Genomic DNA, 11676 nt, shown 5'->3' with positions numbered 1-11676 from the left:
GTTAGACAGACTTTTCCAACAGGAAACTGAAGTTTGTAAACCACTCACTCTCACACACCAAACTCCGGAGAGAAAATCAGTGATTTGTTGTTGATCCACTGCTGCCTCCATCACTGAGTTCAAATGTCTTATTTTGTGTCTTCTGCGTATGAAATCTTGTTCAGATTAACCTCAGTGACACAAAGTGACCACACGAGGCAGCAGAGGACCAGCAGCTTCTGTGTCCCTGCAGCTACAATCACTGATTTTCTCAATGGGGTTTGGTGTGGGAGAGTGAGACGTTTACATCCACTCCACTTTCCACTGTAAGAGCAGATATAGCTGCATTATCATAGCTGTAACATTGTCATGACTATAATCCAAATGATTTTGCAGTAAATGGCTGTGGAAACAAAACGATTTGAAATGAACAGACGTGCACTTGCTCCGCTCCCCCCCGGCGTTACACCGTGTGCCTCAGCCATAAAAACCTGTGATTTTCTTTTCCACTTTTACATTAACTCTGCTTTTACTGGCAGCTCTTCCTCACAGAAGTCTCCACAATTTGCCACTAAAGGAAATTTGGGAAGGTTTCTGTGCTGAAAATGAAGTGATAGAGTGATTTTTTTTCACACGTGGACGCGAGGCCGAGGATAAGGGATGAGAACTTAACGGGAGACGTCGTCTCAGCCGCTGACAAATGGTCGTGTGAGAGACGCTCACAGAGCCGTGTCAGTGACGCTGTATCCAGGCCTGTGTGGTGATAAATCTTCCTCTTTGTTCAAGGTTAAATTGTTCATTTAACTCTCACACGCTGATGATTGGTTACACATGACTCCGCAGGGAAATATGGCCGTTTACTGCGCCGATGGAAATATTGATAAAGTCATAATGGCACTGATAAAAAGTCATTAAGGAAAAGCTTTTACTGGAGATTAAAAGAGTGAACTGGAGGCTCCGGAGGAGACACGCGCTGACACTGATGTTCTCTGACAGCAGCTGATTATAAAACCATCACTTAGCAGCTGCTTCATTTAGCCGTCGCTGCAGTTTCTCACCGTGCACTGGTTTTGTCTTTGGCCTCCAGAGGGCGACTGTTACGAGTACAAGTGGTCAAGCAGCTTTCACCCGGACTCCACACGACCTTTGATCTGGTGTCAGCGCTCAGACGGAGTCAACGTCACAGGTGAGGACACGTTAACGACGCAGGAGGAGAGCAGTCCAGGAAACACAGACGGAATAAATGTCTTCATTGTCTTCTGTCCCTGCAGGTGGTTGTCCTCCCATTAACCCTCTGGTGTCCAACAGCTCGTGTGACCCTCCCTGTCTCATGCCAAAGTCTTTCTGCAGCGAGGTGAGAAACAAACCGTTTTAACATTAAAAACAGAGCTCGTCCTCGTCCTGCAGCTGTGGTTTCTGTGTCAAACGTGGTTTTGTGCTGCCCCCTGCAGGCCGCTGAGTGTGTGTGCGAGGAGGGCTTCACAGAGGTGTCGTCAGCGCTGGGTCAGCTGGATCAGTGCGCCCCCATCCCAGTGCTGGAGATCCCCACAGCGGGGGACAAGAAGGGGGATGTGAAGACGAGTCGAGCCATAAACCCGACGCCGTCCAGCACCGTCCAGCCGGGACGCAGTGGACGCACCTGGTACCTGCAGCCATACGGACCAGGTCAGACCACATCAGACCACAGACCAACTGGAGCCTCTACAGGCTCCAGTTTTTCTGCTTTGATCTTTAACTGTCGTGTTTTTACAAACGAACTCTCTTTAAGGTCCTTTTACTGTGGCGTTTTACAAACTAACTCTCTTTAAGGTCCTTTTACTGTCATGTTTTTACAGACTAACTCTCTTTAAGGTCCTTTGACTGTGGCATTTTTACAAACTAACTCGCTTTAAGGTCCTTTAAATGTCACATTTTTACAAACTAACTCTCTTAAAGGTCCTTTAAATGTCACATTTTTACAAACTAACTCTCTTTAAGGTCCTTTAAATGTCACATTTTTACAAACTAACTCTCTTTAAGGTCCTTTAACTGTGGCGTTTTTACAAACTAACTCGCTTTAAGGTCCTTCAAATGTCACATTTTTACAAACTAACTCTCTTAAAGGTCCTTTAAATGTCACATTTTTACAAACTAACTCTCTTTAAGGTCCTTTAAATGTCACATTTTTTCAAACTAACTCTCTTTAATGTCCTTTAACTGGGGCGTTTTTCAAACTAACTATCTTTAAGGTCCTTTAAAGGTCACATTTTTACAAACTAACTCTCTTTAAGGTCCTTTAAATGTCACATTTTTACAAATTAACTCTCTTTAAGGTCCTTTTACTGTGGCGTTTTACAAACTAACTCTTTAAGGTCCTTTTACTGTCGTGTTTTTACAGACTAACTCTCTTTAAGGTCCTTTAACTGTGGCGTTTTTCAAACTAACTCTCTTTAATGACCTTTCATTTAGAAATTTAATAATAACAAAAACGAAACATGAACATTGACCCAGAGACAGTAATGAGGATATAAAAGAGTTTTAGGATCATACTGAAGAAAAATATATAGTTATTTAACTCCTGAGAATAAAGTCGTATTATTATGACCTTTTCTCTCGTAAAATGTATTTTATTCATAAAACATTTTTCTTGTAATATTCCAGCTTTTTTTTATTGAAATATTGTTGTCATAATAATTTTACATAATTACAGATTTTTTTGTAATATTACAACTTTATTCTTGTAATATTCCGACTTTTCTCATATTACAACCCAACTTTCTTCTCTAAAGCTTAAATATGATATTTTTTCTTCAGGCTGACTTTAATAGTATTAAAGAGTATAATAGAATATTATTCTGTTGTAAGAATCAGACACTTTGTAGTTGAACAAAAAGTAGAAATGCTTGATTATCAATGATAATAGTAAAACATTTGTCATTTAAAAACATTGGTTTTCCAAAACTTGCTGATAAAATCCAGTTTATACGACAAACCCAGTCCAATAATTCCCAGTCATTGGCTCTTTTGAAAGCTAGGTTTAAAGGAAGTGTACGATGAGCTGTGTGACATTAACAAATGATAACATAAGAAAAAACTACTTCAAATGAAATAGATGATATAAAAATGTGTATCTTTATGTTTATAACGTAGGTTTGTGGTACAAAAAACAGCGCACTTGTAATCTGCAGTCTCACCCTTTGATGTCACTTTTAAAATGTTCATTTCAAACTTCAAATCAAGATGCTCCTTCACTATCTGCTCCAAATGATCAACTATTTTTTTATTTTATTATCATTTTAACGTGCGGATCAAACGTTTAATCCTGAAGTGATTCTTTTTCTTTTTTTTCACACGTCAACAGTAAAAATAAACAGTTACTGTGATATTTTCAGGTCTGAATTAGGTTTAATTAACAGTCAGTTTAACACATTTATTCTGCTCTCAGCTGCTTGTACAGTGTGTGTGTGTGTGTGTGTGAAGGTCTGTGATCTGCTGCCACATTAACGTGTGATCGTGTAACGACAGTGAAATGAACACAGAACAGATGGACTAACGTCTGTGAGGAGGAAACACACACACACACACACACACACACACACACACACACACACACACACACACACACACACACACACACACACACACACACACACACACACGATCACAAACACGCGTGTCCATTAACTCATGTTGGTCCTTTTATTTTGAAGCTCCAGGAAACAGGAGCTGATTTTAGCTCCTGAACAAAACACTTACCTCATACATATTATTCACAGTTAAGTCTTTGTATATTTTTAAAAGCATATTTGCTCCTTTATGTCACTGTAAACTGAACCAAAGTCCATAGAGAAAATCAGTGATTTAAGCTGCTGGTCCTCTGCTGCCCCCTGTGGTCAGTTTGTGTCACTGAGGTAAGAAGTGACTGAATAAGACATTTGAACTTAGTGATGGAGGCAGCAGTGGATCAACAACTCCTGTGCACTGTGATGTTAAAATCACTGATTTTCTCTATGAGCTTTGGTGTGGGAGAGTGAGTGTGTGTGTGTGTCTGTCTGTGTGTGTGTGTGTGTGTGTGTGTCTGTGTGTTTACAAACTTCAGTTTCCTGTTGGAAACACGTTCTTAAACCTGTAAATGTTTACATGAATCTGTAGTTGTGTTTGCTTTTGAGTTTGAATGGAAGTCTCAAGTCTTATAATGTTTACATTTAGAGGGAAATCATAATCTAACAATAGATCTAATAATCTATTGTTTTTATTTGTTGTTTTTAGGTCTTTTACTTCTTTTTGTTAAATTATGTTTACTTAGTATTGAGAACGAGCTCTGGCTGCCATATCTCATTCCTCATGTTCCTCACATGATGACTGATAAATAATTGATTGATTGATCGATTGGTTGATTGATTGACTGACTGATTAGAGTAGACTCCAGTGTGATTGACAGCTGGTATCATCCTGGTGGCAAAAACGTGACAGTTTGAGAGTTTGTTGTTAGAGTCTTTTTTCAACTGTTTACGCTGCTGTGGCTGAATTTAAAGCATAAACACACTGACCAGCTTCCTCCTCCTCCTCCTCCTGCTCCTCCTCCTTATCCTGCTGCTGCTGCTGCTGCTGCTCCTTCTCCTGCTGCTGCTCCTCCTCCTGCTGCTGCTGCTGCTGCTGCTGCTCCTGCTGCTCCTCCTCCTGCTGCTGCTCCTTCTCCTGCTGCTCCTCCTCCTTCTGCTCCTCCTTCTCCTCCTGCTGCTGCTCCTCCACAGATGGGAAGCTGAAGATGTGGGTGTACGGTGTAGCAGCGGGAGCGTTTGTGCTCCTCATATTCGTAGGGTCTATGACATACGTAGCTTGGTGAGTTAAACCAGTTTAATCTCCCCCATGTGTGTCATCTTCATCATCATCATCATCATCAGTCATGAAATCAGTCCCTCCTCCTTTTTTTCCGCCCCTCACGTCCTCGTCTTTGTTGTCGTTGTGGTGTCTCTTGTCCGTGGTAACGTGAGCGCAGCAGCTACTGTGCGGCGCTGCATCGCTCTCTCGAGGCCCGCGAGGCCGACGGTACGGTGGCCTGCGAGGGCCACAACACACACCAGATGATTTACACGTGTCCCGACTGTCAGGAGTTGGCTCAGAGCAGCAGCAGCAGCTAATGACGGCGTGCACGGAGGGTTGTTGTTGTTGTTGTTTTCCTCCAACATGCTGCAGACCGTGACCTTTAACCTTCTGTGAACTGTGTCACATGTGCTGCCTGATTGTCTGAGTGAAGGTTCTGACGCAGGTGAGGACAAACGAGAACATGTGGTGATGTTACAGATACTCTTCTAGCACGGCTCCATACTTAGTTAGTGACAGTTAGTCACAGTTAGTCACAGTTAGTGACAGTTAGTGATAGTTAGTGACAGTTAGTGACAGTTAACGTGTGATGTCAACAGACTGCCGACTACTGATTGGTCAGAGAGTGTCGTCACTGAAGAGTCGTGAGTGCGACGTTTAATTCCAAAATTAGGAGCTAAAAAAACAGTCACTGATGGAGAAGAGAAAATAAAGAGTTAGAAGTGTATCATGAAAAAGCTTCATTAGAGTTGCTGTCGTCTTCACACCAAGATCAAATTTAAACTGTAAAAACCTGTGATTTTTAAACATATACAGCCTAGAAGCTCATCAGACCAACGGGATGCATTTACGTCATGGTCCAGCAGAGGGTGCTGGACTTACTGTCGATCCAGTTCTTTACACCAGTGTTTCACAGACTTTATATAAATCACAGTATTTATATTATGTTATAATTGAGTCACTCATTCACAGACATGTATTCATTTGTGAAGTAAAGTTTGACTTTAAACATGTAATTATTCAGTGAACTGAAGGTTTCTGCAAAGATCGCACGATAAATGAAATCATGTGTTCACACAGATGATAATAATAATAATGTTTAAATCACAGTGAAGTTCATGTCGTCATTGCTCTTCACTATTATAATCCCACACTGCCCTCATGTGGACAAAAGAAGTAAAGCAGCACATTCCTCCTCCTTCCTTTTTTATCCTCATTCATATTTTATATTCAGATTACACATCTTTCATATGAATGTTTCTCTGTGTTCACTCTTTATTTATTTTATTCTTATAATCTGAGCTGGGACTTTATTTTTTAGAGAAAAAATTCTCTTCAGTGTGAAGTTTGAATGAGAATTAACTCACTAATACATTTGAATTTAACACTGTGTGTGCGTGCAGGGATTATAATCTACACTGTAAATATGACTGATATAGTGTCTCTGTACATTTATAATATATCTGTATCTATAATCGATTATTTTCTGATCAGTCAAAGTCTTTACTCGATTATTAATCAATGACTTACATTTTTTTACATTTACATTTTAATGTGAATATTTTTCCGATTTCTTTGACATTTTATGGACCAAACCACTAATAATAAAGTCATTGCAAACCTCAGTTACTGTCAAATAAAATGTCAACATATAGAAAACATAACAAATGTAAATATTTCTATTCATTTTATATTAAAATACAATTTTTAAATTTAAATTACATTTTTTAAAAGGCTCTGTTTTTCTGAGATTTTTTTTCTGAGCCTTTTTAAAAATGATTTTCGGTGAATGTGATTTACACTTGCTTAAGAAAAAGTAAATTTCAGAAAAAAAAATAAAAGAGACGTAAACTAAAGACATGAACAACGACATGAGTTTGTGAAATGATTGAGTTAAATTGACTGAAACTTTTTTTTCTCTTTTTTTCCTGCAGTAAAAAGCCAAAGAGGCCTCAGAGACAGAGGCAACAAAACAACCGTCTGAAACCTCTGACGCTGGCCTACGACGGAGACACCGACATGTAGACACACACACACACACACACACACACACACAGGAGAGACACTCCACCCCCCAGCACTTCATCATCATCATCATCATCATCAAAATCCTGAATCAGCCTTTTTTTTTTCCCGACGCCTTCATGACTTTTAATACTTTAACAAAATGCCTTTTTTATTTTTATTTTTTTTTATTTACCTTTGTTCTCGACGCGACTGAATAAAACAGACTGAGAGCAGAGGAAGACTTTTCTCCTGCGCGACCTCCAAACTCTTCCCCCTCCTCCACCTTTTCTGCTCGTCCCTAAAAATGCTGAGTCGCTGGAGGCTTAGGATGAGCTGACGGTTTGTTCTTTGCCAAACGTCACCGCAGGGGAGAAGAAGAAGAAGAGGAGGAGGAGGAGGAGGAAGAAGAAAAGGATGGAAATCTCCATGAAAAGGTTTGGATTCCTTTCCCAGAATTTTCACACGGGTTTTGACTCAAATCTCGTTTACAGTTTTAAACACAGAGAAGGAATTTCTTCTTCTTTTCTTTCTTGTCTTTTCTTGCTTTCCTGGATTCACAGACTCACAGGTTTACAGGATAAACTGATGCTGACGGAGGAGAAGCCTGTAATCACTCGTTCATCACCTCCTCCTTTGCTTTGTTTCAGGCTCTACATGCACTATATTAGTGCAGCATGATATGCACACGTGACTTCTACCTTTTATTGCCATAAATAAAAAAAATTAACACTGCCTCGTCCACACACAAAAACACATGAAAAAAGACTCCCAAACACTGGGTGGGGGCCCATAAATGGGTCGAGGAGATATTTTTAAGGTCCCCTAAACAAATTTGTTGAATTTTCTCAACCTTTTCATTTAAAAGTTTACATTTATATGTTTTGAAATGAAGTTGTAATTCATCTAATCGTCAGGTTTTACACATTTTTGCTCTTGTCACGATTTATATCGTGTGATTTATGCTGCATTCCATTTACATCCGAACTCGGAAGTCGAAACTGGGAGTGACGTCACCTCCCTGAGTTCACTACGTTATTTTTGAGAAATGAAATGCTAACGTATCTTGTTGTTTGCGATACCAGTCGATAACAACGCTCTACGTGGTATTTTTGCTCACACAAACATCACAGATGAAACGGTACTGTGTGTAAACGACTGATTTACTGTAAAAAATAATACCACAACGAAATCCTAACTCCTAACACGCCACAAATTCCAAGTTCCGACTACAAATGGAATGCAGTATTAGGTCATGATAGTTTTCCATTTGTAAAAATTGCGTCCCAAATTTAGAGAGTTGGGGAAATTGGCAATCTGAACTTCTATTTTAAAGCCTCAAGAATTGTGATTTATTTTCCTGGTGCCATGTTGACAAGTTACAACCAGACGAAAGCAGCTGTCAATCACTCTGGCGTCCACTCATAAATGTCTGATTTTATCGTCTATTTTCTTCTAAATGTGAACATAATTTTGATCTAAAACCAATTTCATTTACAGTCACATTCTATAAAACATGGGTAAATGTCAAGTATATATATGACTACATTTACTGTATGTAGTCGTATGTATACTTTATGTTTTTTCGTAGTGGTTTTCACTGTATTTTTGCCCAAATACAATTACAGATTTAACAAAAGCAGGTTCTTAATTCACCTGTTATTTTATTAACCATTCATTTATATGAAATTTAAATGATGTACTTAACGATAAGAGAACGCAGTAAAAAGTTGACATTTAAAGAAAATGAAAGAACCAATAATTCACGTCATGCAAGTCTGACATTTCTACCTTAGTGACAGTAACTGAACTCCTGAAACACAGTTTTTAAAACTTTAACAGAACATAAAACATTAATAAACACGACACAGAAAGTAAAACATATTTTGCGAAAAAGACGATTTTTATTTTGTTTTCTTTGGAGGAAAAAATGCAGCTAAACTACGTGAGGATAAACATACAGTATGTATATAAAAACATGTTAATAGTGAGAGAACACGCTTGTGCTGAGGTCGATGTGGTGTGAAGAATGTTTACTCAGTTTTTGTTGTGGGAAATATTGTAAATAACAGCAACTTTTTTATTTTTTTGGAAAAAAAATTGGAAGTACGTGTACATTTATTTTCTATCGCACAGAACGTTTAGTTTGACTATGGCAGAGTGGGTGTAAGATATCGCTGAGTGTTGTTATCATGATGCAAGTGGTGTGACGTGAAAAAAACAGAAGAAATGAAAAGATGAAAATGTTTTGTACAGATTGTTTATATGTACGAGAATTGTTAAAAATAAACATACACGGTTGTAAAGTTTATGAGTTTTTTTTATTCTCTTTGTTGAACATGAAAGTAAAGTAAGAAGTGAAGAATGTTTTCAAAGTATAGTATGTCATCAGAAATCAGTCAAAAAAGTCATAGTTTAGTATGTTGTCCAAAATGTGACAAAAAAGTCATAGTATAGTATGTCGTCCAAAATCAGTCGAAAAAGTCATAGTTTAGTATGTCATCCAAAATGTGTAAAAAAAAGTCATAGTGTAGTATGTTGTCCAAATTGTGATATAAACTTCATAGTATAGTATGTCGTCCAAAATCATTCAAAAAAGACATAGTATAGCATGTCGTCCAAAATCAGTCAAAAATGTAATAGTATAGTATGTCATCCAAAATGTGTAAAAAAAAGTCATAGTATAGTATGTCATCCAAAATCAGTCAAAAAAGTCATAGTATAGTATGTCGTCCAAAATCAGTCAAAAAAGTCATAGTTTAGTATGTCGTCCAAAATCAGTCAAAAAAGTCATAGTATAGCATGTCGTCCAAAATGTGACAAAAAAGTCATAGTATAGTATGTCGTCCAAAATCAGTCAAAAAAGTCATTTTTTGATTGATCTTGGACGACAAGATCAATCTTGTCGTACTATAGTATGTCGTCCAAAATCAGTCAAAAAAGTCATAGTATAGTATGTCATCCAAAATGTGACAAAAAAAGTCATAGTATAGTATGTCGTCCAAAATCATGAAAAAATGGCATAGTATACTATGTCGTCCAAAATCGGTCAAAAAAGTCATAGTATAGCATGTCGTCCAAAATCAGTCAAAAAAGTCATACTATAGTATGTCGTCCAAAATCAGTCAAAAATGTCATAGTATAGTATGTTGTCCTAAATGTGAAAAAAAGTCATAGTATAGTATGTCGTCCAAAATGTGACAAAAAAGTCATAGTATAGTATGTCGTCCAAAATGTGAAAAAAAGTCATAGTATAGTATGTCGTCCAAAATCAGTCAAAAATGGCATAGTATAGTATGTCGTCCAAAATCAGTCAAAAAAGTCATAGTACAGTATGTCATCCGAAATGTGTAAAAAAAGTCATAGTATAGTATGTCGTCCAAAATCAGTCAAAAATGGCATAGTATAGTATGTCATCCGAAATGTGTAAAAAAAGTCATAGTATAGTATGTCGTCCAAAATCAGTCAAAAATGGCATAGTATAGTATGTCGTCCGAAATGAGACAAAAAAGTCATAGTATAGTATGTCGTCCAAAATCAGTCAAAAAAGTCATAGTATAGTATGTCGTCCAAAATCAGTCAAAAATGGCATAGTATAGTATGTCGTCCAAAATGTGACAAAAAAGTCATAGTATAGTATGTCGTCCAAAATCAGTCGAAAATGTCATAGTATAGTATGTCGTCCAAAATCAGTCAAAAAAGTCATAGTATAGTATGTCATCCGAAATGTGTAAAAAAAGTCATAGTATAGTATGTCGTCCAAAATCATGAAAAAATGTCATAGTATAGTATGTCGTCCAAAATCAGTCAAAAATGTCATAGTATAGTATGTCGTCCAAAATCAGTCGAAAATGTCATAGTATAGTATGTCATCCGAAATGTGTAAAAAAAGTCATAGTATAGTATGTCGTCCAAAATCATGAAAAAATGTCATAGTATAGTATGTCATCCGAAATGTGTAAAAAAAGTCATAGTATAGTATGTCGTCCAAAATCAGTCAAAAATGTCATAGTATAGTATGTCGTCCAAAATCAGTCAAAAAAGTCATAGTATAGTATGTCATCCAAAATGTGACAAAAAAAGTCATAGTATAGTATGTCGTCCAAAATCATGAAAAAATGGCATAGTATACTATGTCGTCCAAAATCGGTCAAAAAAGTCATAGTATAGCATGTCGTCCAAAATCAGTCAAAAAAGTCATACTATAGTATGTCGTCCAAAATCAGTCAAAAATGTCATAGTATAGTATGTTGTCCTAAATGTGAAAAAAAGTCATAGTATAGTATGTCGTCCAAAATGTGACAAAAAAGTCATAGTATAGTATGTCGTCCAAAATGTGAAAAAAAGTCATAGTATAGTATGTCGTCCAAAATCAGTCAAAAATGGCATAGTATAGTATGTCGTCCAAAATCAGTCAAAAAAGTCATAGTACAGTATGTCATCCGAAATGTGTAAAAAAAGTCATAGTATAGTATGTCGTCCAAAATCAGTCAAAAATGGCATAGTATAGTATGTCATCCGAAATGTGTAAAAAAAGTCATAGTATAGTATGTCGTCCAAAATCAGTCAAAAATGGCATAGTATAGTATGTCGTCCGAAATGAGACAAAAAAGTCATAGTATAGTATGTCGTCCAAAATCAGTCAAAAAAGTCATAGTATAGTATGTCGTCCAAAATCAGTCAAAAATGGCATAGTATAGTATGTCGTCCAAAATGTGACAAAAAAGTCATAGTATAGTATGTCGTCCAAAATCAGTCGAAAATGTCATAGTATAGTATGTCGTCCAAAATCAGTCAAAAAAGTCATAGTATAGTATGTCATCCGAAATGTGTAAAAAAAGTCATAGTATAGTATGTCGTCCAAAATCATGAAAAAATGTCATAGTATAG

At 37.2% G+C, this 11676-nt stretch overlaps 1 protein-coding gene across 1 annotated transcript in view; it reads left to right on the top strand.

Moving 5' to 3' along the window:
* thsd7ab (thrombospondin, type I, domain containing 7Ab) overlaps positions 1-9095 on the top strand; it is a 109466-nt gene extending 100371 nt beyond the window's left edge. Inside the window, exons 24-28 of the mRNA XM_058647844.1 lie at positions 1067-1165; positions 1251-1333; positions 1431-1644; positions 4713-4800; positions 6717-9095. Of these exons, the coding sequence (XP_058503827.1) occupies positions 1067-1165; positions 1251-1333; positions 1431-1644; positions 4713-4800; positions 6717-6807 (575 nt within the window). The 3' untranslated portion in view covers positions 6808-9095. The remainder of the gene's footprint in view (positions 1-1066; positions 1166-1250; positions 1334-1430; positions 1645-4712; positions 4801-6716) is intronic.
* The last annotated feature ends 2581 nt before the right edge of the window (positions 9096-11676 follow it).

The sequence above is a fragment of the Solea solea genome, chromosome 13, assembly GCF_958295425.1.
Source record: "Solea solea chromosome 13, fSolSol10.1, whole genome shotgun sequence".
Classification (NCBI taxonomy): domain Eukaryota; kingdom Metazoa; phylum Chordata; class Actinopteri; order Pleuronectiformes; family Soleidae; genus Solea; species Solea solea.
This window is presented reverse-complemented; position numbering and strand designations above follow the sequence as displayed.